The sequence below is a fragment of the Narcine bancroftii genome, chromosome 10, assembly GCF_036971445.1.
Source record: "Narcine bancroftii isolate sNarBan1 chromosome 10, sNarBan1.hap1, whole genome shotgun sequence".
Classification (NCBI taxonomy): Eukaryota; Metazoa; Chordata; class Chondrichthyes; order Torpediniformes; family Narcinidae; genus Narcine; species Narcine bancroftii.
The window spans coordinates 4,355,388-4,382,636 of record NC_091478.1 but is presented as its reverse complement, the minus strand read 5'-3'; the positions used below and the strand labels follow the sequence as shown (position 1 = coordinate 4,382,636).

Below are 27,249 nucleotides of genomic sequence, written 5' to 3'. Positions count from 1 at the left end.
CAATGGTCCAGAGGTTTAGCTGCTTTGACATTCAAAGAGGAGTCTCTTCTCTAATTACTTCCTTCTGTGTCATTGCTTGGGCAACTACTCCCCTGAGAAGCTATTATCCAACTTCCCAGCTTTCTAGTCCCATGCACTATATCATTTTCATAACTACCGTACTGTTCCATGGCAATCTCACCTCTGCCTTGGCCACCTCCAGTAAAAGCAAGGTTCTCTTTCACCTGAGGCAATTCCTCTGATTCATCCCTCATTAATGCCCTCCCACATTCAAGGGTCACACACATTCATGGCAGTTAATTGGTCAGACACTTATTACCAGATGCAAAAATTATCCTTGACTCCTGTTTTCCAATGGAATCTTCTCCAATCCTCCTCCAACGTCAACACCACCCTTATCAAGGGCCAAGTGTGAGCAACTCATGAGCCAAGTACTTTTGTTTACCATGTTCAGAATTAAAATTGTTCCTTTCCAGCACAAGAAGTTGGTGGAAACAATTAGTATTCATACATATCAAATGACAACACAAAATTAATGAGCCAACATTTTATAACAATTTATCTGTTCACTTGAGTAAATTACACGTCATTATTCTTCCTCTTTCCAGCAGTTCTGTAAGTTGCAAAGACAGGGCGAGCTATCTTGGCTCTCTACTTTGACTGCAGAGATACTTTTGGTCAGAATCTTTTGGGTTCTGCAAGCTCTGGTAAACAGAGATGTATCTGTACTGGGTAAAATCTGTCTTTAGAATATTAGACACCCAACCAATGGTGAAGGAGAGCGACAGTAAGTGAGAAGTGGAAACAACTTGAGCAGAGCTTTCAATTCCATATGCTCTCTCAGCATAATTTCTGTCATTGCCAAATCCAGGACCTTGCATATCCTATTCCACTATATATTCCCTGCTCTCTCTACCGACTAACTTCCACATGCAGGTGGTTGTTCTATCCGTGGTTGAAGGTTTTATCACAAGGGGCAATGACCATGGGAGGCACAATGGCACAGCAGTTAGAACTGATGTTGCACAGCTACAGTGGCCCAGGTTTCATTCTGATTTTAGATGCTTTCTTAGTGGAGTTTGCATGTTCTCTCTGTGACTATTGTTTTCCCCAGGGTTATACATTTTTATTTTTCCCCACATCCCAATGAGGCAATAGCCACTATAAATGTCTTCCAGTTTAAGTGGATGACAGGAAGATAATGAGGATCTGAAGGGAGTTGTGAAACAGATTATGCTACAAGGATATATGAAAATATACCATTGTGACCCTCACATTTGAGTTGCATTTGTCCAATCTCTTGGAGGTAAGTCATCTGTGGTTAGGACGCGAGCAGGTGGTTCACATGTCCTTTGCTAGTTCTGCAGATGTAAGATCCAGGAGTAGGAGGGCAGACCTTGAATGATCCTTCACCTTACCTCTGTTATCTGTATCCCTATCTTCACCACCAGCCTTGCTCACCATTTAAATGTGTGTTAATTCTCCCGTCCCACCTCTGCACTCCTAACCTCCACCTCCCTCTGCCTGCTACCTTTCTGCATTCCCTCTGACACCCACTTCAGTGCTTCCTTTACCTGCTGCTCTTGCACTTACTTCTATGTTCTCCTCTGCAATATCCTCCGCAATTTCTTTCACCTACATCATGATTCCACCACGAGGCACTTTTTCCCTTCTCCTTCCCTCTCTGTCTCCCATATGGACCACTCCCCCCATGACTCCCTCATCCACTCATCTCCTCCCACTAAACGCCCCCTTCACACCTTCCTCTGTGCCCACAGGAAATGCCGCACATGCGGCCACACCACAGTTCAGGGCCACAAACGGTCCTTGCAAGTGAAGCAACACTTCACTTGTGAATCTCCAGGTGTCATCTGCTGCACCTAATGCCTCCATTGTGGCCTCCACTATATCGGAGAGACAGGATGCGGACTGGGAGATCACTTTTCTGAGCACCTTCGCTCTGTCTGTATCAGTGGCAGGGATCTCCCAGTGGCCAACCATTTCAATTCTGCACTCTACACCCGGTGCCGACTTGTCTGTCCATGGCCTGATGCATAGCCAAATCAAGGCCATCTTTAAATTGGAGGAGCAACACTTAATATTTCGTCTGACGTTGACTTCTCTGGTTTCTGCAAGACCACTCCCCATTCTTCTTCTCTTCCCCATCCCTCTATCTCCTTTCCTCCAGCTCTCCACCCCATTCCCTCACCATTCATAGAGCCATCCCACCTTACCGTATTTGCTATTGTGCCCTCCCTCTCTTATCCACCTATTATATTTTGCCTGTGGGACTGTGCTCCTCCCTCTGCCCCTACCACCCCCCACCACTACCAGCATTTTATTCAGGTGCCTGCCTACATTTTTCTCTTACCTTGATGAAGGGCTCAGGCCCAACATGTTGGTTATGTTGCTATATAAACTCTGCTGTTTGACCTGCTGAATTTTTCCAGCTGTAGGGCACTACCAGTAACCACAGAGACAAGCTGAGGAAACGATAGGCTTTAATACACAGAAGAACCTTGCTGGCCCGGATCCCAGGATAAGAATGACAGCAAAGGAAAGGTGGCTCAACCTTTATGGCCCAGGACCACGGGGGAGGAGTCATAGGGTATGAGTCATCTGTGGGCGGGCCAGCTCCATATATACAGCCGACAATGAGAACTATAAATAATGGAGGAAACATCACCACACTAGCATTGTGTATTTAATTAATCATGGCGTCTGCAGATTTTTGTATTTTTACGCTCATTGTTTTTGATTTGCCTCTCTTCCACAATTGCCAGACAAATTGAGAAGGCAACAAGTAGTTCTGACAAATTCACAGGAGTGAGCTGTTTCGTGGTATAATTATCCTGGGATAGACACCCTCAGAGTGAATGATCTACTGCATGACATTGGAAGGCAATGTGAATGACATGAAATGGAATTGTTAGGGATGTTTTCGGTTATCGTTCTACACATGATCATTTTTCATTCGCTGCTGTCCTCAGGTCTACATAAGTGAAAGTGATTAGAAAATATATTGGTGATGTTGAAGTCAGGTTTCCTCCATTGCCCAAATGCCAAGCAGACTGAAATGTTTCCTTTCACCAGCAACTGATTCTCTGCAGGTCTGGAGCGAGTTGGCTGGAGAAGAACCTTTTGTTCTTTATCTCTTCCCTGCTGCTCTGTTCCTTTTCCCCTGCATGGAGAGGTGAGTACATGTAGCATGTCAGAACTGAAAATTCATCCTATTCACTTTAAACTGGATCGGGCATTTATTTTGTTTACTATCCTTGCCTGTGCCCGTTCTGTAGTCTCCTGCTGTTTTCAGAAAATTAGGTGATCAGAAAGACAAAGGGGAACTTTGTTGGACCAAATATGTGACAATAGTATCAAAAGTTATGAAAAAAAATTTCAAAATATATTTCAGATTTGCAAGGAAATTCAAACCTATTGTAATGTCATTCTCTTGCGCAAAGACTGTGGGTCAGAGATCACTTTGAAACATTGCAGACCCATTTCTGAATCCACCCACCATCTGCGTGATCAAGATTATACAATTAACTTACAATGTACATGATTTTCTTTTCAGTACATTGTGACAACTGAATAGACTGGCTGTCCGATATCCTGTACCATAGTGAAATAGAGCTTATTTGTGCCCAGAATTTTTCATTCCTTGCAGGCATCAAGTGAGCCTATCACATTCTCCAGCCGAGAAGAAATAAAATAATTGAGAACATCAATCCAGCAAACCTCACACGATTGCTCATTGGTGCAATTTGGCAGATGATGAATGTTGTTGAGAGACCCAAAATCTGAACTGCAAAAAAAAGTATTAACAGGAATTTTATGACTGATTTGAAACAATCCAAGCTATATTTTAACAAGTAAAGGAATATTGGTGCAAGAGAGAAAGATTGCTTTATTAAAAAATAACTGGAGTGTAAAATTGTTTTGTTCCATTCAGCTTTGTTTTGATATAAAATTAGTAGGTTGGAAAGAAATCTGAGAAACTGCTTGAGAAATATTATTTATCCTCCAATTCATCTTCTGAGTAATAAGGAATGAATTCAAAAATGTACCTTTGTATTTCCCAGATTAATATTGAATTATTTGTCCTTCCACTGAGAAAACTGACATAGTCCCTCATATAACCATACAACCATTTACGGAGCGGAAACAGGTCATGTTGGCCTTTCGAGTCCGCACCGTTTCATGTCATTAATATCTCATTAGCTATTATGCATGGCCAGGTTCATTTCAAACAGACTCATCGAGTTTGCAGATGATACAACAGTAGTTGGCCTCCTAGTCAATAGTGATGTGTCAGCTTACAGAGAAGAGATTGGGAACCTCATGAAATGATGCAAGAACAACAATCTGAGCCCAAACGTAGACAAGACAAAGGATATGAATGTGCACTTCAGGAGGACAAAGATCAACTACTTTCCACGACACATCAATGGCTCCATCGTGAGAGACTTGAGTGTGTTCCTTGTTCTGCATAATGGCACGGTCATGGAGAGAATTGAGAGAACAATATTGCTCAGTGTGCAAAATACAAATTACCTATCCTGCATCCTGACAACACCTCTGGAAAATGCACCAATGCCTACACTTCCTAAGGAGGATGAGGAGAGAAAGGCGACCAACTCCCAACTGACAACATTATGGAGGAGCACAACTGAGAGTCTCCTGTGTGGCTGCAACATTGTGTGTCATGGTTGCTCCAAAGCGTCAGACTGGAAGTCAACACAGAGGATCATTAAACTGGCCAAGAAGATCACTGGGGTCTCCCTTTGCTCTATTGATGACATTAAATAGGAAATAGAGCTCAAAGAATTACTGAGAATCCATGCCATCCAGCAGTATGGCAGTGTCTTCAACCATCAGAGCTTCAAAATCAGGGCTGTCAGGCTGGGAAATAGCTTCTTCCAGCAGGCTGTGAGATTGATCATGTAACCTTGGGTCTGTTATGAATGAAAAATTGAATTCTTCCAAAATATTTATGCTTGGTTATTTCATATTATATTTTAAGTATGTATATGTGATTTATTATGTTTGCATGTATGTGTACCTTGCTCTAGAGGAATGCTGTTTCATCTGGTTGTGTATGTACAGTCAGATGATAATAAACTTGACCTTGAACTAAGAAGAGACGTGAACAGTGAAGAATCATTTTACTACTGAAAAATTTAGGCTCTTTGTACAGGATCAGTTTTATAGCAGACATTGTGATTTATAAAGACTATTTTTCTCAGGTTAGTAGGTAGGACGTACTAAATGTCAGACTTTTTATATCGGGAATATATTTTGTGCTTTAGCTATACCTTTTGCATATCCAGTAAACTCAACCTAATAACACGTGGTTGCTCCAAGAAAAAGATATAGATGTTCAAAGATCACAAATTGTAGAATTTTGTACAGATTCAACCACAAAGTTCTTAAGTTTTAAGTTTATAAAATGTTTGTTCTTCCCGTGTCTGTATGGGTTTTTGCCAGGGGCTCCAGATTCCGCCCACCCTTTGAAACATAGTGGGGGTGTAGGTTAATTGGATGTAAATTGGGTAACATCAACTTGTTGGCCATAATGGCCTGTTACCGTACTGTATGTCTAAATTTAAATTATGTAATTGTTTGTAATCATTTTTAAATGCTTTTGAACGTTGGGACTGTTTGGAAGCTTTTGCATTTTTGACAATCAACTCAGCTTGGGATTGTGGCTGAGCCAGCTCTCGACTTATTTTGTGGCAGAGGCTTGTTCTGACTCATCCAAATGAACACATTGCATTGTACAAAGTGCTGACCCCACTCAGGCTTTCAGAATGATGAACAGGAAACAAGCTGCCTCCATAGGATTGGGACAAAGTAACATGCAAATGAACAGTAACTGTGGGTTGCTTAGTCCTGCCAGCAATTTCTGGCTCAATAATTCTGGAAAGTATCCAGAGTCATCCATTAAAGGTCAGGCTGGTAATTAAGTCCCTGATGACAAGATGCCAGTAAAATAAATAATGTGGCAGTTTCATAAGCGATTTGTTACCACCTGCAGTTTTTCGGAGCATTCAAGACCAAGAGTCAAGAGAGGACTCCTGAGTTAGTCTTGTTAGATGGGTCTCAGTATCTTGAAGCTATCGTCTGCACAGGAAACAAATTTGGTGGAAATTTTGGCAACTGTTTGCATCGATATATCTCACCATCTATAAAAATATTTATTCCTGCTGCAATGTGAAAGAATGTAAAACTTATAAAATTGCATTGCCAAATTCCAATTATATGTTAACATTGGTGAAAATATATTCATTATATAAATTGTTGCAAATTATTTTCACAACTGCAATATTTGATTACTTTTATTTTTGGGGATCATGGCCACCATTTACTGTGCATTCTTGGTAGCCCTTGAACTGAGTGGCTTATTTGACTACTACAGAGGGTAAACACATTAGCTGCTCTGGAGTCCCGTAGAGACCACAATGGGTAAGAATGGCAGGTTTCCTCCCCTGGAGACATTCGTGAACCAGATGTATTTTTTACAGCAATGTGTGGTCCCAGATTTTTTTTTCACCACCGTGGTCTGAATTGTGAATCCTGGCCTCTGGATGACTTATCACATAAATTTTCCAACTTCACCACCATCATTATTCACACAAGTGGTAACATTAATTTTAAAATAATTCCTAGTCCTGGTCAAATTATAACTTTATAATGTAGCCACTCATAAAACACAGCTGGCCCTTCAGCCCACGATGTTGTGCTGACCTCTATATTCCTACCAAAAACAAACTAAATCCTTCCTACCTCATCACCCTCTATTTTTCTTTCATCTATGTGCCTGTCTAAGAGTCTCTTAAATGCCCTGACTGTTTCAGCTTCTACCACCACCCATGGCAAAGCATTCCAGGTCTCTGGTTTTTTTTTTAAAAACCTACCGCTGATGTCTCCCCTAAACTTTCCTCCCTTCACTTTATAGAGATGACCCTGGTGTTTGGTATTCCTTCCCTGGGAAACAGGTGCTGGCTGTCCATCTTATCAATGTTTCTCAGAATCTTGTACACCTCTTTTAAGTCTCCTCTCATCCTCTTCGCTCCAAATCCCAGCTCTGTTCTGTCGGGCTATCTCTCGTCGTTGAAGATGGTGGCCTTCTTTCCATTGATCCACAGAGCAAAGATGCCTGCTCATGTATTTGTTTAATATGTACTTGATGTTTCACTCCAAGAAGCACACAATACTTCACAAATCAACCAACTAATTCCAAAGGCATGGAAACCACGATAATTGGAGCTGGTGGATTTGTTGCAGCTTTCATTCACCTTCACAGCTGTTGAATTCAGAGTAATGCTGTCTGCCTGTTCCACCATTGAGGTCTTGGTTGGATTGTTCTTTGTCAGAGATCTCCCCCTTGACCTTACCACTATGGGTGACCTGACCAGAAGCATAGCTCCAGATTCTCAGGATCTCAGGACCACACAAGTTTCTCCACCACAACAAGATGACAATCCAGCTCTGCTAAACCTGCCTAATAAGACTTATTTTCCAATCCAGGCAACATCCTGGTAAATCTCCTCTGCACACTCTTCGTAGCTTCCACAACCTTCCTATAACATGACCAGAACTGAATACAATACTCTAAGTGTGGTGTCACTAGAGCTTTGTAGAGTTGCAACATGACCTCACCATTCTTGAATTCAATCCCCCACTAATGAATCCCAGCATCCTATTGGCCTTCTTAACCATCTTATCAACCTGTGCAGCAAGCTTGAGAGATGTATGGATTTGGACCCCAAGGTCCCTCTGTTCCTCCACAATCTTAAGTATCCAATGATTAACCCTGTACTCAGCCTTCTGGTTTGTCCTTCCACCTCACACTTCTCTGGATTGAACTCCATCTGCCACTTTTCCACCAAACTCTGTATCCTTTTGTTACATACAACAACCTTCAGCACCATCCACAAACTCCTCCAGATTTTGTGTCATCTCCAAACTTACTGACCCACCCTTCTGCCTCTTCATCCAGGTCATTTATTTAAAAAATCACAAAGAGCAGGGGTCCCAGAACTGATCCCTGCAGAACTCCATTAGTCACTGACCTACAGGCAGAATACTTTCCTTCCACTACTACTCTCTGCTTTCTACATGTAAGCCAATTTTTAATCCACACAGCCAAAGTTCCATGGATCCCATGCCTTATGATTTTCTGAATGAGTCTTTCATGCAGGAACTTGTCAAATACCTTACTAAAACCCATGTTGACTACATTTACCACCCTACCTTCATCAATTTCTTTTGTTATCTCCTCAAAATTCTCAATTAGGCTCATGAGGCATGATGTGCCCTTCATGAAGCTGACTATCCTTGAGTAGACTGGACTTCTGCAAGTGCTCAGAGATGCTATCCCTAAGAATCCTCTCCATTAGTTTACACACCACTGATGTAAGACTCACTGGTCTATAATTCCCAGGATTCTCCTTATTACATTTTTTTAAACAAGGGGAACACATTTGCCATTCTCCAAGACCGCCAATGGCCCAGCTATCACTTTTCTCCTTTCCCGCAGCAACCTGAGGTATATTGCATCCAGCCCCGAGGATTTATCAATCTTAATATTTTTAAGAAGATCTAACACTTCCTATTACTTAATCTCAACATCATCCAGCATACATCTGTTCTATTCCAACCTCACCCTGAGCAAGAGCCCCTTGTCTTGTGAATACTGAAGCAAAATATTCATTTATGGCCACTCTAAACTCCTTGCCTCCAAGCACAGTTGCCTCCTTTGTACTTAAGTGACCCCACCTTCATTCCCATCATCCTTCTGTTCTTCACATACACATAGAATGCCTTGAGGTTCTCCTTAATCCTATGTGCCAAGGCCTTCTCATGCCCCCTTCGAGCTCTTCTAAGTCCGTTCTTAAGTTCCTTCCTGGCTACCATATACTTCTCATGAGCCCTTATGTTCATCAACCATTGAAGAAAAATTCAAAAAATTAGATCAGTACTTCCCACCTCCCCCTTTACCGACCCAGAATTATTACAATTGCAATGTCTAGGCAGGAATATAGCCCAAATTTATCATAACGTTAATTGCTTTTACTTCATCCTCCTGTCATCATCCTCTAAATATTTTATCATCTTGTAACAAATCTTTACTTGGTTTAATTTTTCCAGTATGAATAGTCAATAATTACCTCACAGAACAAATGGCACTACCTGTGTGTCTTCTCTGTTGTGCTACGTCTTGTGTGAAATGAACCACACTATCTAAGCCTGGTAAACAACGGGCTGCCAAATCCTGATGAATATAAACACTATAGGAATGTGTCCTCATTTTGAAGCTTTCTGGTAGACAAAACATTAAACAGTTTAAATTTATTTCTTCAGGTCTCCGCGTTTTCTACGTGGGAAAAGGAATTGCACAAAATAGTATTTGACCCTCGCTATCTCCTTCTGAACCCTGAGGAACGTAAACAGGTATTTCTTTTTTATTAATATTAAATGCACAGAATGTGTTTCAACAGGTGGAATTAATTTTTAATGAGGGAGTAAATATTTTATGATGGATACATATTCTTTTAGGGCAAACAAAGGTTTCATACATTTTTTAAGTATTCTCTGAAATCAGAAAGTGTGAAAACTGAATCTTAAACTATCAAAGTAGCAAAACAACCTTTTGCACAGAGTATTTTAAAGCCTTTATTTTTTTCCCAAAATCCTACTATTATTTATTTGAAGTAAGCCAGAGTGGTGAAATGATGTAAAGTCTGAAGGTCCCCGCTTGTTCAATCAATTGCACCTGAAAAGTGGCTCTAAATTATTTAATTCTCAGCATAAATTGTTCTTTGCAAAATGATGCATTAACTCAAGCATTTGGCTTTCAGTTAGAAGAGCATAATTTTGAGCAGTCAAACTACATATTGCTTAAACTCATTTGTAGCATTCTGGCAAGCTTTATCTTTTTTTGCCTTGAGTCAAATGTACCAGACAGATTGCATTGCACAATGAGCGTTTTTCATCAGGAACAAAAAGAGGAATGATGTCTTTAATGTGCACCCCTTAAATTGTGCCTGCCTTTGTAAAGTAAATGAACATTGTTGTTTACAAAAGCTGTGGGAGTTTTTTTTTCAAAATTGCATTTTCAACAAACATTGTACAGGCCAGGAGGAGTTTGCATCTCTGCCAAATATATTGTGCAAGTGTCTTTAAATTTTTTTTTACATTTAAATTTAGACAGACAGCACGGTAACAAGCCATTTTGGCCCACGAACCCATGCCGCCCAATTACACCCAATTAACCTGCACTCCCTTGTGTGTTTCAAATGGTGGAAGGAAACCCATGCAGACACGGAGAATGTATGAACTCCTTACTGACAGTGCGGGATTCAAACCCCAGTCTCGATCTCACTGGTGCTGTAACAGTGTTGCACTAATACAGCCTGTCTTGAGATAAAGGTTCCAGAAAAAGCCAAGCATGTATTATCACCATTACACTGGAGTTAATTTCTGAGGTATGTTGTAGCCAAATTTTGAGATGAGAAATAAATGAATAGTGTTTTCCATTACAATTATCTTACAGATAACCCTACATTTTTAAACTTTGAATGGCACCTTCTGTGATCAGACACATGATTTATAAGAAATCTCCAGCATGAATTGAAAAAGTAGTTGTAGTCAATGAGGTTCCTGGAAGGTCATGGGAATGGAGTTATGTACATTAAACTCAAAAGACTGATTACTTTTAGAAAATCTTTTCAGCATTCCCACCAACAGACATTCTGTTAGACAGGACATGCGTCAGGTACAAGAGCATTCACTAAAAGAATGCAGCAAGCCAGCAAATTTGGAGAGATCACTGTCTGGTCACCAATGGATTGTGTTAGAGGACATGGGAAGCCTCAGCAATGAAATATGTTAGGTGAAATCTGGTGGTTGTCAACTAACTGGAAGCGGTAGGATGTCCAATGCCTAAAGCACTTTTGCAAGTCAAATTCATCTCCTGCCATTGATTATGGGGTGATGCAGCTTCACGGTCTGACTGATCCTGACCTCTGATGTTCCCGTGTGAAGTCGTTAGGTCAGTTGGTCAATGTAAATGACCCCTGATGCAATTCTGTAATATCCTATGGGATTGTGGAAGTGAGAGATTAAATTTGGAGATTTGGAGAAATTACAGACGTGATGGGCCAAAAGGCTTCCTCTGTGGTAGAAAGAATGAAAAATATGCCCCTATTAAATCTGTGTTTGTGACATGTCGAGTTGTTGGTCCAACCAAAGCAATTCATCCTGTTGAGGGATTACTATACCACACAAGAGTACAATTGAAGTATAAAGTAGAGAAATAAAAATATTGATTGAAAGTTTATGTGGAGAAGGAATGAAAATGCTCAGATTGAGAGAATGAGGGACCTATGGGAAAGAAAGAAAACGTTTTACAAAATTTAAATGTTCCTCGAACACTACTTGAGTCATCAAAGACATTTAAAGAGATGAGACTTAATTGCCACAAAATTAAAATTTATGAGCTGAAGTGGGCATCTGGCAGTAATTATTATGAAATTAAAAATGGACTCACACCAGAATGTAACATCCTTGCATCTTCTACCCTGTTTAGTGGCAAACTACTAAATAAATAGTGCAATGGCTCACACTTTTATGGACGTCAAATCTACTTAGAGCAGTGTTTTGCTCTAACAGCATAAACTATGGATGACTCATTCAACAACTTACAGATTGCAATGCCTGTGTAAGCTCTGAAATTTGCCATCATTGCTAGTATTTGGTATTATAAGTCTCATCATTATTCTCAATGTTAAACACAGTCGCTCAGTAGAACTGAGCTTGTTTGTATTGAACATCCTCTTTCTACTGTTTTAATTCATTTTGGAGATGAACCTTCTTTTTATAAAATGAATTCAATATTCAGGTACATGTTATTTTCAAGATATTTTGTTCACGTATATTCATTTTAACTTGTTACGTTGCCTAATTTTTGGCAACAACTATCTTTCAAATTTTGATACCGTATTTTTACACCTATAATGCATGCACTTTATGCATATTTTTCAAACCAGGCAACCCCTCCCCCGTGTGTTATATGCATGTGAGTGCTATAGGAGAATATTTTACATGTTGAAAGAAGGCACACAATTAATAGCGGACATGGGAAAAACGCAATTTATAGCGAATATAGGAATGTCATAGCCAGCATGAGAATGCAATTGGGGCAATGAAGGGACGGGCACAATTTATAGTAGATGTGGGAAATTTTGATCTTGGGAATATCTCTTTGTACTGAATCCCATGGTATTCCCATAAACAGGACATTCTGGCTACGGCACTGCACCTTATCAATGTTAATTGCCTACCCTGAGAAGACAACATTAGAATTGAAATCCTGCTTAATTCTGAAGCCTGTCTTTGATCTATTTAATTGATAGCTTGTTAATGTGTTACAGCAGGATATCATCTATACAATGGGCGATTGACACCTTGAGGGGAAGTTGATTGGGTGTTAATTGCAGGAGATTATTAACTGTTGCAAGTATTGGTATGTGCTTTGTTTAAATGCAAATTGATTTTGCCAATCAGAACTTAGAATACTACACCCATACGTTATATGTGTGTGCACGTTATACAAAAATATTTTACACAATTTATGATTTTTTGCACATTATATGTGTGTGCATGTTATATGAGTAAAAATACGGTGCTTGGATTCTACAACAACCTACAAGGAATAATTTACAAACGGAAATCCAGCTCCTATATCAAAATAGCAATTTCAAAGTCGGTATAGATTCTTCATTTTATGATTGTTTGCTTGAGTTAATCAATTTCAATTCATTTTCAACCATGAGTATTTAAGAAATAGCAAGCAATCCACAAGGGAGTTGCCCTTTTCCAATCATTTACTTTCTGATATCAGAAAGCACAAATACAGGACATAGTACCACCTGAAGGATTGTCCAATCCTTGCCATCAATGAACAGTAAAAGCTGCATTGTCAGCACCGTATTCATCAGTTATATGGGTAATGCCAAGAACAGTTTAGTTTCTATTATTTAAACATTTTTTGTGCTCATAACATGTTAATTTAAAATCATTTGTCATTTTTTTTCTTTCTTTGCTAGTTTTCTCTGCGAGGGATCATTAATGTGCATTGCATGAACTTTTTAATATATGGGAGTGGAACACTCAAAGAGCTAGGAAATAAATAGATTACTTATATTTCCTGGTAACTAACCCTTGAATTCAAATTGAATACTACAAATGGCATTATATGATAAATTATTGTTTAATGGCAACATAAATCGCCAATTTTTTTTAAATTTAAAATTGAGAGCAACCTCTATCATGGAACTCATGCTACAATGCTTTTAAATTAAAGATTTTTGAGCAGTTTATCAAAGCAAGAATAAAAGAAGAATATAAAGAGAAAAAATGTAAACTACTACAGGCCAAAGAAGAATATAGAAAACTCCTAGAAGATTCCAAAATCACACCCAGGTATGTTATTTCTAATGATGTAGGCAGATTGTCCAGATTTGTTCTCCAAAAAAAAAATATATGGAATTCATTATCATGAATGTTTTCATAAATTATTGCTCGATCTAAGGAAGCTAAAACAGCAAGATGTATGAAGGGTAACTGTATACTCCAGATATATACACATGATCAAATGCTTGGACTTGATCTGTTGGTAATCTGCAAAATATCAAATCAAGGAAGATAACAGTTCTTAGATGACTGTTGCAGAGATTTTAAATTCCAGAGAAATGTTCTATTAAATTTGTTCCCCGTGTTTTTATTTTAATTTTGTTTCCTTCTCTCATTGGCAAACCTGTGTTTCCATATGAATTGAGATGTAACTTTGTATGTTCAGTCTGAAAGAGCAGGATATAGTTGCAATAGGTAAACTTTACAAATATTACAGGAGCTGCATGACATGTTACTTATAACTCTCAACACTTTAAACAAGCAAAAGAAAGAGAGTCTCACTTTACATACATACATACATATAGGAGAAAAATAATTTAAAACTGTTATTCGATGACCAAATTTGGCACTAGGCTATTCGGCCTCCTATATCCTAGTGCCAAATTTGGTCATCGAATAACAGTTTTAAGTTATTTTCCATTAATGAATACATTCAGATTATGATCGGGTTCGCGTCTATATTGTTCTAGTTGTATTGTTTTAAAAGGCTGATCCATCATTGCATCAGATACATCAAATGTTCACTGCAGAACTGGGATGGGGAGTTCAATCTGGAATCATTAAGAAATAATGTGTGATGCACTTTCGATTTAACTAAATCAATGAAAAGAATTAACTACATACACTTCTAGCAGAAATTATGTAGACTTTTTAATACCATATTTTTGGAATTTTTATAGATTGTCTAGTTTTATATGCTGCTTTTGGCAAGTTTTCAGCAAGTTTTCCCTGGTTTTTAATGTAAGAAGCAGAGAGGAGGCAAACTGAGGTGTCGTGGTACTTGAAAGAAAGATGTAATTACAGTACAAATGATTTGCCAAGGTAATTGTAATAGTAAATGTAGATAAAAAGTGAGAGGACACAAAAGTGACCCAAAACCATGACAGAACCAAATATAAATTGATAAAGACAGAAGCAAGTATAAAATTTTAAATAGAGAACAATTTCAATAATAGTGTCAGGGAATATGTCAAGTATGTTAATACATACTTAAACACACCCACACTATGACCATTTTTGCTGTCAGCTGCAAAGTGCCAACACAGGAGTGACCTTGAAGTAAGCTGTCTATAAAGATCAAGTGAATTCTGTGGCATGGTCTTCCTTTTATCCATCAATTGCTTCAGGCATCAATTCCAGATCCAAGTGCTCGGCAGCAATCATTTCTGAAAGTAAGATGAGCAGCCACTCATACTGAAGAATTCTCACCGACATCAAACCTTGAAAGAAAATGCACAGATTTAATTCAAATGCTAGGAACTTTTAAATCATAAAATAAAAATTCTAACATTCACAAATGATTAAAGGGGGCTCAAATTTAATAAATTAATCTTTAGAAAAACAAACTGTGAGGTTATATCACCATCTATTTATACATTGAAATATTTCTCTCTCCATGGTGCTGCCAGGTCTGGTGAATAGGCCCCAATATTTTCTGTTTGAATCCAAAGAGAACAACCCATATTCTCCTGTTTGAATCTAACTCATTCCCCCACCCCCCCCCCCTCAAATCATTTGGGTAAATTTCTTCTGCACCCCCTCTAGAACCTCGACATCTTTCGAAAACACTGATGCTAAGAACCAGAGAGGATATTCCAAGAAATGTTTTGTAAGACAAAATGAGATGCTGGTGGAACTCGTTGTCTCGGGCAGCATCCAGGGGTAAAAATGGTCATGAAGTTTTTGTGTTTCTCCACTATTTCATCATGACTGCCTTGCTCTCCTATTTGACACCTCTACTCTGAAGGGCCAGGGTCAAATATGCTTTTACATATGAATTAGAAGCAAGATTATCCCACTTGTCCCTAGATCCAGATGTGCTGATCTGATTGTAACCTCAACTCTATATTCCTGATGGCTCCTTTTCCTATTAAGAAAGTATCTACGTCAACTTAAAATATATTTGGACTTTGATCCAATGTCCTTTGGGAGAAAAAAATTGCCAAGTTTCTCATAAATGGGCAACTCCTTTCTTTAAAAGCATTGACCTCTCATTGTACATTCACGCTCACGAGGAAACATTCGCTTTATTAAGATGTAGCCATTTCCAACAACCCTGCCACTTTCAACAGATTACACTTGTATACTTCTAATTTTGTGACCGTATATCCATTTTAGTGCTATGCCTTTGTTTCTGTTATCTCATTTTGAGTATTAGATTTCCTTGAATCTTTCTGACTCCCCACTAAGCTGTTGGCCATCCACATCACAATTCACCACACTTTTGAGCTTTGTGTCATCTGCAAATTTTGAAATTGTGTCTTCCAAGTCATTAATACTAAGCATTGCCTCCTTGGATTGACACTTGGTGAAAGCTTCTTTATGCTTCTCTCCCCTTTAGAAAAACAGCACCTTCCTACTATTTTTGGATTCTTGATATTTAGCCTACTTTCTAACTGCAGTAAGACCCCTGGTATTCGGCACTTATGGGGATTGGTAGTCACTGGATAAGTGAACTTGCCAGTTGCATGCTACATGGATTGGCGAACTAACGGTGGGGGGTGGTTGGGGGGGGGGGGGTGCTAATTTTAAACTTTCATATTTTTTACCTATTGATTTTCAGGGTTCTTTTTGCTGGTTGCTTGAGGTAGCTGTATATTGCTTTAACCACTTTTATTCCATGCCCTTTAATTATATAACATTCTGGAAAATAATGAAAGATTTTTACCTGAGGAGTTCACATGTAAGTATCCAACATCACTTTACTGCATGAATAATTTGTGCTTAAATGAACAACAAAGCAACAATATGGATTTTGTTCTGTATTACAAATCTTTAAGCCTTGGGGATTCTTATCTCTCAAAGAAATACTGTTTTAAATTCAGAAAAAGAATTTGGGTTTCTTTCTCTCTAGATTTGTTCTCATATTTATCAAAGGCATAATCAGGTCACATTATTTCAACTTTTGATGTCTGGAATATCCCTGCTTTGCAATTTTGTGGAATGTGGCAATTTCACTTTTGTTCATTTGCATTTTGATTTTAAAATATTTTTTCTTGCTGATATGGAATTGTAGATTACATTGCATTCAAGATGTAGCTGGGCAAGTGCTTCTGAGAGAATTATGATGGCATTGAAGGTTAGGTACTTTCATCTGTGGTTCTTGCCATTACCATGAATTCTGTTCTTTTTAATGGAATGAAGTATGTATCAATGTTGAAGGGATTGAATATTCAGGGGCTTTTGCTACTTTGTACTAAATCTTTGATGAATAGAGGCCCACAACAGGAAATCTCATTCTCACAAGGATGAAGTGGCTGTTGCATGAATTGCAAGATCAACACAGGTTCAGAAGTACTTTGCTGAGATTGGAGTTGAAGGAAAGCTGCTCGCACATATACGACTGGTAGTGTTTTACAATGTCACGATCTATCCTAAATGGAAAATTATTCCATTTTCCTGCATTCACTGTAGCAAGAAAAACAAAAATAAAACATTCATAAATAAATTTCCCCATGTATGATTGGGTTTTCTCTGGGGGTTCTGGTTTCCTCGCACCATTCAAAACTTATCAGGGGTGTAGGTTAATGGGGTGTAAATTGGGTGGCGGGGACTCGTGGGCCGAAATGCCTTCTTACCATGCTGTATGCCTAAATTTAAATTTAAAATTTAATTAAAGCAATGTAGTCATGCTGTTAATTTGTATAAGAAGCCTATGTTTGCAAAACCTCAATAACATGCACACCACTAATATGGAATGCAAAATGCTGTATAATTAGATTTTTAAAAATTAATTGACCATTCTGGTTTTTTTTTAATCAAGTCCCCAGCATTTCTGTGTGTTTTAATGAATGTGCCTAATTGATAAGTTTCCCCAACCTCTCAGCAGAGAAATGTCAATATGGATTTTTGCTGAAACCTCTAAGGTAGGGCTTGAAGCATAAAACTTGTTTCTCTAAGAATGCATGAAGTAAACTATGACAAATGTGTTACAATTCCTGAAACAAGTTCCTAATACCCCTTAGCTGCCATGTGGTCATGAAATATCCTCCCCAGTGATTTGCCTAGTGTAATAGACAGTAGACAAATCTGTCAAATTAGGCCTGAATTATAACTTGCTTATTCTAAAATGGAAAACCAAATAGGTTGTTCATAGATCTTTGCTGAATATTATTAACATTAGAAATGCAAATGTGAAGAATAATTTGATTCTTTTCTTAAAATTGAATTTACAGCTTGAACTTACAACAATTACCATATCCATCCAGATGATAAAAATTTATAAAAATGAAAATGGAATTATTTCACCTTTGTACAAGCAAACCATATAAACACCAGAGATCAAAGAGAACTACGGTGAAAATCTGGTCCCACAAAGCTACTTGAAAATGAATGAACATATAACTAGAGATTAGTTCAATGCTGGGTGACATAAACAGTCAGTGCACTGTATTAATCTTTGACCACCCACGAATCTCCATGTTTTATTTAGTCGTACCCATTATATTGAAAATTAAATAGGTGATCAAGTCATTTATTTCTTAGATTTCCATACATTATATCTTAAACTTGTCTGGGAAGTCAGCTGATGCATGACACAAGAAACAAGGTGAAAAATGAATCCATTTTTTTCTACCAGGTTTGCCATTTTAGTTCAGAATCCCAGTTCAGCATTCTAGAAGGCATTATATTCATTCACTTGAGGACCAATATTGGGCTACATGATTATTTTTATGTCATGGTTTCAAGTGGGTAACATTGCAGAGTGGTTGCGTAGTATTGAATTGGATTTGGAAAAGCTTTCATGTTTGATCTTGTGATCTGATTTTCCTTTCCGCTGTATCAAAGTTTCAAATCCAAAACACTGTTGGTTGAATAAACTAGTCCAATAGGTTTGGGCAGAGGGTTACTAATTTTAACTCCTTGTGGGTTACAGTAAACTTAGCTGTGCATTACATCTGATCACACCCTATCTGCCCTGTAGGTGATTCATACTTATAAAGGACATTCAGTTTTCAAATTTAGTCAACATAATATAACTCATAGAGTTCCATATTACAGGGAAAGTGCATGGTGAGTTGAAACCTAATGTTCTCCAGTTTATTTAAATTGCTTATTGTCTCTCATGCATTAACGACAGTAATTGAGATATTTTTTCATGTACAATATTGATGTGCAAGAGTCTAATATGTTGAGTCATATTCCAAACCCAACATTCTGTACTGTGTCATGTTGAACTAAACTTCTCAATGGACATCTGGAGATGTGGCTTGGGACACTTGTTTATGTCTATTCATAACATGGGGAGAACAATCCTCTGTGTTCAACCAAACTTGAAGGCTCTAGCGGGGAATGGTGCTGCTTCTCCTCACAAGAATTTGGAACTCTCATAACTCGGTTTGGCCATTATGATTTGTCACCAGTTCAGCTGATTCCAATGTCCTGTGTGAGAGAATACAACAAGGATAGAAATATTCAAAGAGCGAGGGTCACTGTTCCTTCAAGTTTGATCTAAGTTTTTTTATACTTTCCCTTCAACCTTAAGAACCACTTAGACGGTCAACTATGCTTGAGTCTAGATGGTTCTTGTGATATTTTCAGACAGGGATGGTCTCAAAGATTAAGCATACAATTTACTCTGTTCCAATTACTTGTCTAATGTTGATTCTCTGAGATGGTAAAGCATCTTTCTACAGTGTCCCATCAACCCACACATCCTTTCTATTTCAACATGTTTCACCATGCTTAACTGCAAAATCCTAATATAGCATTATCAGCTGGTGATCTGTATCTATGCAACAAACCCATCATGTCAATGAAAGTTATTCCATTTCAAAACTTGCGTTAATCCACATTACCGCCAATAGATTAAGGGGCTATTTGTAGTGAAAGGTGTGGTAATTAAACTCTGAGTCTTTGAGAAGTGCTTGTGAAAGTGGTGTTGTAGATGGCCACATTTCTTCACTCCTGATCTGAAGCAATGGGCTGATGCCTTCTTCTATGAAGGGAGCATAATGGAGAATAAATTACAGCAAATGTTCTACAGATTACTTCTGATATAGCAATGTCTCTCATATTGAAAGGGGACAGATGATTTGGAAGGCACGGTAGAATGGCCATTATCTTTTCAATCACAATTACCACAGAGAGACAATTTGCTTTGCAGTTGATAAATTTTCCAGTTCTACTGAACATTGCAGACTCAATTAGTTTTGGCACAGATTTTCTTTTCAAAATTTGCAGGCAGTTTCAACCAGAACCTGCTAGTTTATACTCACATCCTTAAGAATTTTGTCATTTAAAGCAGAATGATGTCATTCTATTTTATATGTGGAGACTGATCTCACATTGCTTATATTTAGTTATGTGTCTACAATGTGTATCATCGGTTCCAGGAAATATCCAGCTGCCAAATGACGTAGGATTTGTTCACTCGTTCACGTATAACTCTTGTCTCTTTCTATGCTCTTCGTTTGAAATGACAGCTTAATTACTTCTTCCCTTAAAACATGCCATATTTGGCAGTTAAAGATTGACTAGGATTCAAAATCTCAGTGATTGAACAAAAAAGAAGTAATCTTGTTGCTTAAGACTGAACACTTAAAAGATATATCTGGGTGGAATTCTTGTCAACACGCTTTTTGAACTTTTATCCTTTTTCAAGAATTTCATTGCAGTTCTTGACAGCTTTCTAATTACATCTGGGTCAACTTGCTGTCTAATTCTGCAGGCAATATTTGTTTCATTTTTCCTAGGATTGAGATTTAAAAATCACAAAGCCATGAGTTATTTTATCACCACCAGCAGGAGTCCGTTTGGCACTCCAGAGTAGTTGTGGAGATGAATTTGGCTTTGGGCAATGAAAACATTAATTACAGTGAGCAACTAGAGAGAAATATCTGAAATAAGTTCAAATCAGTAAAAGAAATGAACGTGGCTTTACACAATTTTCTATATTAGGGAAGCACCTTTATCCTGTTTAATATGGCTGATTATAAACCCTTCCAAATGAAGCATTTAAACAGGAAGTTTAAGGACTCTAAAACTTGCATTTAAATGGCGCCCTTAATGAAATAAAGTATCCCAAGATGCTTCACAGGGACATAGTCAAACAAAATCTGGCATCAAAGCACACAAGGTAATAAAAGAAAGAGCAGTTTTAAGCAGCAGTATGAAGGATATTCAGATTATGATCATGTTCAATTCTGAGATCAGATTGTTGCACACTGGAGAGAGTGAATAGTGAAGCAGACCTACTCCTGTCTTTATTTTTTTTTTATTTTGAGAGAAACAGAATGTATTGTGAACTAAATGTCAGAGCTGCCTGGTATGGTGGTACCAACTCTCAGGACAAGAAAAAAACTCCAGAGGGTTGTTAACTTGGCCTGCAACATCACAGGCACCAGACTTCACTCCATCAAGGACATCTAAGTGAGGCGGTGTCTTAGAAAAGCAGCCTTGATCGTCAAAGACCCCCACCACCCAGGCCATGCCCACTTCACTCTGCTACTATCAGGAAAAAGGTACAGGAGCCTAAAGACGAGCACTCAGCAACACAAGGACAGCTTCTTCCCTGCTGCCATCAGATTCCTGAATAATCAATGAATCAAAGACACGGCCTTAGTTTTCGTGTACTATTATTTTAATTTTCTTCTGGTGTAAGATGGTTATAATCTGAATGTTTACACTATGACGCTACCGCAAAACACCAAATTTCATGACTTGTTCATGACAATAAATTCCAAAGATAATGATGAAAACATTTTACATTAAGATGAGGTTAGACATGCACATGAATATCCAACAACCACATCACCAAACACTCTAATCTTAATGTGCAAATTTTCATTTTGCTTGATTGCTTCTGTCATTTGGCATTAAAAAATTGCTATCATTAGTCTCAAAGAAACCTGTTCAAATTGGGGTGAGGAAATTGGTAATGTAGTCAAGAGGAAATAAATGTACTTTTCTAATAAAGATAGGTCCATTTTAGCCATTCTGAGAAAGACAATTCATGAAAGTGCAATACACAAAATGTGCTGGAAAAACTCAGCAGGTCACACAGGATCCATAGGAAGTGAAGGGTAACCAATGTTTCGGGCCTGGGCTGGGCCCTTTGTCAAGAGATAAGCAAAATCTCTGGGGACCTTCTTGTTTAACTCAGTTTATGAAAATTTTCTTTCGTGGTGTACTGATGTTGGACTGATGAGATGTGGGAGAGGATTTTATTGAAAAAATTGGGACATGTACATCATTAACGATGTAAAGTAACATTTTGGTTTACTTTAAAAAGGCAAATGCTAAGTTGATTTGAAAGAAAAAAGAAAAGCTCTTGGAAGAGAAAATGTTAAAAGGGAAGTTGGTCTGAAACAAAACAAACAAGATGTGATTTATTCCTGAGCTGTCGAGGTTTGTTTATTACTAAGCGGTCACCCATTGTAATGTGCAATATGACAAATTCAGTAATCAGTTCTCAGGATGTGCTGTTAAGTCAGCAATGTTTATGGCTTATATATCCAACTAAGCCCCATATGGCATCTGTAGAAATGATACTTTTGAAATACCATTAAGATCATAGCTAATGCTTCAGTAATTACTTTGAAATGTCTTCCTTGCAGGACTATAATGGTGATAATGAGCAGTGGGGCATATTTTATGTTTGAATAAAGGATTTGCAGTTAATTAAAGCACAAGATCCCCTATTCTAGCATGAAATGTGTCTGAACCTTTATTATACTCATTCTTAAATAACAATTTTAGAAATCATAGAATTATAGAACCATAAAATTGTTATGCCGCAGAATGAGACCATCCAGGGCATTATGCCCATACTGGCTCTCCACCAGAACAACTTCCTTGAACCAGCTGCCAGGCCTTTCTCATTAGCCTTGCAAATTTTTCTCAACCATATATTTATCAAACACCCTCTCAAAGGCCACAATGGAACCAGCCTCATTATTCTGCATTTCCCTTCACATCATTCCTGATTCCCTTTCCCTTTATTTTCTGCCTCTAGTCCCAACCCTTCCATCAATGAGAGGAGTCTCCTGCTCTCCACTTTCACCAGGCTCCACATCGTCTTTGTTTACTTTTTACAGCATTCTACACCATTTTATCTTCTACAAAGTACATAATCCCAGTCCCTCTAATGTATTCGTGTAACTGTAGTTCTTCACCCTAAAAGCTCTTCTTATAACTCTTCTCAATCCTCTCAAATTCCTTCACCTTCTTCCTACAATATGGTGACCAGAATTGAATCCAATACTCCAGTTGAGGCTAGACCTACCTCGAATATTTTACATCAAACATCTAACTTGCAAAACATTTTAAGGAAAGAAAAAGAATCAGGCTCATAAGTGTACAATTCTAGCTCCAGGCAACCCAATGCCTTAACTGCAAAGGGCAGACAGACTGGCTGAAAGAACACTCATTTAAAATTTATCTTTACAGTAGAGTTTGCAGGGCAGATAGCGCCTTTTCTGCTAAATTTAACTTCTTAATACCCCGGTGTAATTCAAGTGGAAATCCCATGGAAGCAGAGATTATTTGAGGCCTTTTCCCTTTTGTCCACCTGACTCTGTCAATCTGGCAATCAGGCTGACCCAACTAGGGATCTACACAAAACCTCTGCACAATATTGAGCAATAGCCCCAACCCTTCCAAGCAATAGCCTCTCCTATTCCCACCTCCAAAGCCAACCTGCCAAATATCGTCTGTGTTTGATTTCTACTTCACAGAGGTCTCTCGTACAAAATAGAGGGGTTATGTTGAATCTTTATAAACTGAAACTAAGGTTACAAATTATCTCAGTTTTGGCACCGCATTTAGGAAAGATTTGGAGGTCCCAAAATGGGTGCAGAAGAAATTTACTTGAACGGATGCAAGAATGAGAGATTTCAGATACAAAATTGGAAAAGATGGAATTGTTGATGGAGCAAAGAAAAGTTGAAAATTTTAAAGGGATCTACACAATCGTGACAAGTCTCTATAATGTAAATAGTGGGGAAGTGGTTCAATCAGCAAATAGTTCAATGGCCAATGGACACATACAAAATGTGGGGAAAAGATGTGAGGAATGCATTGGTAATCTTTTTTATGAAGAGTGATGATGATCTGTATTGCCATGATTTTCAGAGGGAAATAGGATGGACACTTGAGTAATTTATAGGGTCATATGTAACGAGCAGGGTGTGGCACAGAATGGATTGCTCTGCAGGGAAAGCAGCGTGAAGTAGATGGGCTGAGTGGACTCTTTTGTGCCATAATGATTCTAGCATTCCAGAATTCCATTGCAGTAAAAAGATCTGAAATTTCCAGATAAATTGATTTTGAAGAAATAGAAACTGCAGGAACAAGTTGAACCTGAGAGGATGAATGAAACACATGATGAGCAGATATTGAAAAACAGACAAGTATGGAAGATTGGCCTGTTAAATATGACACCATTAAATAATGTTCTGATTGTAACAGCAGTGCAAGTAATCATTAGATGCTACAAGAAGTGAAGGGGCAAATGAGTTATATGTCACCCAGTCTAATAACCTTGTCATCACAGAAGATAAGACTGACTCAGGATTTATTGTCATGAACAAGATATGAAATTTGGTGTTTTGCGGCAGCGTCACAGAACAAACATATATATTATAACCACCTTATGACATTACTATAAAAAATAAAAGAATAATAATGCATGAAAAGTCAGGCAGTGTCTTTGGTTCATTGATTATTCAGGAATCTGATGGCAGCGGGGAAGAAACTGTCCTTGTGCCGCTGAGTGCTCGTCTTTAGGCTCCTGCGTCTTTTTACCAGTGATAACAGAGTGAAGAGGGCGTGGCCTGGGTGGTGAGGGTCTTTGAGGATAGAGGCTGCTTTTTTAAGACACTGTCTCATGTGAATGTCCTCAATGGAGTGGTCTGGTGATTCAGGCTGAGTTCACAACCCTCTGAAGTTGATTCTTTCATGAGAGTTGGCACCTCCATACCAGGCAGCGATGGAACCAGCCAGAATGCTCTCCACGGTACACCTGTGGAAGTTTACAAGGGTCTTCAGTGATGTACTGAATCTTCTCGGACACCCCAGAAAGTATAGCTGCTGGTGAGCTTTCTTTGTGACTGCCTCAACACAGAGGCTCCAGGACAGATCCTCAGAGATGTTGACACCCAGGAATTTGAAGTTCTTGACCTTCTCCACTACTGAGCTCTCAGGTATTGACCAGTAGTAGAATCTGTAATCGATAGACTCCTTCAAACTACCATGTAAAATGGGATTAACTGGGCAATTTGCACAGTTAGTGAACCAGTTACATAGTGGTTTGAAAGCGCCCAACTGGGTCCCTGACCTACCTCAGGGGAGGTCAGAAAACCCAGTAAAACTTAGCTGGGTGTCCTGCTTCTGTGATTTGAAAAGGGAAATGCCAACCCAGTTACTCTGGTGACGTCAAAGCTTGCATGTGTGCATCACAGGGAAACCCCTGGCTGAAGTGCCACTGTAGGTGGGGCGGGGTTTGCAATTGGAAGGAGAGAGGTCACTGACACAATTGAGGGAGAGAGTAGCTGATGCTGCGATCGGGGGGAGAGAGAGGTCGCTGCCGCGATCAAGGGGGGAGTGTAGCCGCTGCTGCAATTTGGGGAGAGAGGTCACTGCCGCGATTGGGAGTGGGGCATGAATGGGGGGAGAGTTGGGGGGGGGCACGATCAGAGGGAGAGTAGGGAGCTGCAATGTGTCACTGCTGCAAATGCCCCTCCGGTTCGCGGAGATGGCTCAATGCGGGAGTGCGGGAGCAATGGCTGTCTTCCTCACCTATAACCCCCCACCATGTTGCTGGAACCCAGCCACATCTAGTTTGTTAGGCAACGTGGTTAGTGTAGCGGTTAGTGCAGCACTGTTACAGCCCCAGTGGCCGGGTTTTGAATTCAGCAATGTCTGTAAGGAGTTTGTACTTACTCCATGTGTCTGTGTTGGTTTCCTCTGGGGGCTCCAGTTTCCTCCCACTGTTCCAAACGTAGCAGGTGTGGCTGTTACTTTATGTAGTTTTAACTCGTTCATAGAACAGATAAACATTTTGCATAGCTTTGCCACAAGACTTTCATAATTAGTGAATAACAAAGCATTTACTGTATAATAGAGATACAAGAATATATATATAGAAATACAAAAATATGTAGAGAGACAAAGAGATACAAAAACTTAGAGATACAAAATTCAAAGAAAAATTTCTCATGCTCACGCTTCCTTCACCTCTTGTAGAATGAGAGAGCAAGCAGTTAACCCAGGTGGATATTATAACATAGTACATCGTAGTCACTATGGTAACACTATAAACAATAATTTTCTTAAAGAGACAGGCACAAAACACAAGGTTTTATCCTTTACAGCAGGGTTGAGGGCTAATTAGGTGGCACGGGCTTGTGAGCCAAAAAGGCCTGTTACTGTGATATATGTCTAAATTAAAATAAACAAAATTAAAGCCAAGGCTCCTTGAAGGCAGATTGCTTATCAGAAGAGGAATCTGAATTGGTGGTCAGGAACATGTCACAAAATTAATTGTTTTGCGGCAACATCACAGATACAAAAATTGCTCAAAATTACATTCTTAATAAATAAATTAGTGCAAAAAATAAAGAAAGTGAGGTCATGTCTGTGGTTCATTGTCCTTTCAGAAATCTGATGGCAGAGGGGAAGAAGCTGTTTTTTTAAAATCATTGTGTGTTCGTCTTCAGGCTCCTGTACCTCCTTCTTGATGGTGGCAGAGTCAAGCGGGCATGGCTTGGGTGGTGGGGGTCCTTGAGGATAGAGGCTCCTTTCTTATGACACCACCTCTTGTAGATGTCCTTAATGATGTGAGGACTAATGCATATGATGGCACTGGCTAAGTTCACAACAGTTTATGGTTGTTTCTTGGCAAGTCCATGCCTCAACAGTCTTCCAACCAATCTGAATGCTCTCCACAGTACACCTGTAGAAATTTGCAAGAGTCTTTGGTAACATACCAAATCTCATCAAACTCCTCACGAGTATAGCCTTTGGCCTTCATCATCATTGAATCGATATGGAACCCCAGGATAGATCTTCAGAGATGTTGACACCCAGGAATTTGAAGTTCTTAACCCATTCCACTGCTGACCCTCTATGGTTTGTGTTCACCTGATTTCCTTGAGTCCTGATCCCAAAGTCCTATAAACTCTTCACACAATTACTGCTTCTGCTGCAGCATTCTCCTTCCACCAGAAAGAGCCAAAGGTACAATCAGATTGGTTTCCAGATGGAAATCTGTTTAAAAGGACGTGCGAATGCTGTGTTGTCAGAAAGAAGTTTCAGCTGTGGTCTATGTTGGAGAACTAGAAGTGTCTGAGGAGAAAATTTCCTTCGACTAGTAAGATTAAGAGGAAGATTAAGATAATAGTTTACTTTGCATCTTGTTTTGTTCTTTCAACGCAGCCCAGAAAGTTGAAGAGGTTGCAAAATATGAATAGACTTATTTTATGGTTTTGGAAGAGCAGAAGGTAATTGTTATCCTGGAAAGAGGTAGTCAGGAGTCTTCCCCTCCTGGATCCTCATTCAGGAAACTCTTGGGGTCTTCCAGCCAATCGGTGCCAGACATAAGTTCAATAG

The 27,249-nt window shown here is 38.9% G+C and overlaps 1 protein-coding gene and 1 long non-coding RNA gene across 2 annotated transcripts in view; one reads left to right on the top strand and one right to left on the bottom strand.

The window, feature by feature from the left end:
- Window positions 1–27,249, top strand: part of tcerg1l (transcription elongation regulator 1 like) — a 337,676-nt gene that overhangs the window by 286,253 nt on the left and 24,174 nt on the right. Inside the window, exons 7-8 of the mRNA XM_069899634.1 lie at window positions 9,367–9,456; window positions 13,370–13,488. Coding sequence (XP_069755735.1) covers window positions 9,367–9,456; window positions 13,370–13,488 — 209 coding nt within the window. The remainder of the gene's footprint in view (window positions 1–9,366; window positions 9,457–13,369; window positions 13,489–27,249) is intronic.
- On the bottom strand, window positions 14,618–25,745 carry LOC138743872 (uncharacterized). Its single transcript, XR_011345084.1, has 3 exons — window positions 25,582–25,745; window positions 16,248–16,341; window positions 14,618–14,918 (listed from the first exon to the last, which is right to left on the bottom strand). It is a non-coding gene; the product is annotated as an uncharacterized lncRNA (long non-coding RNA).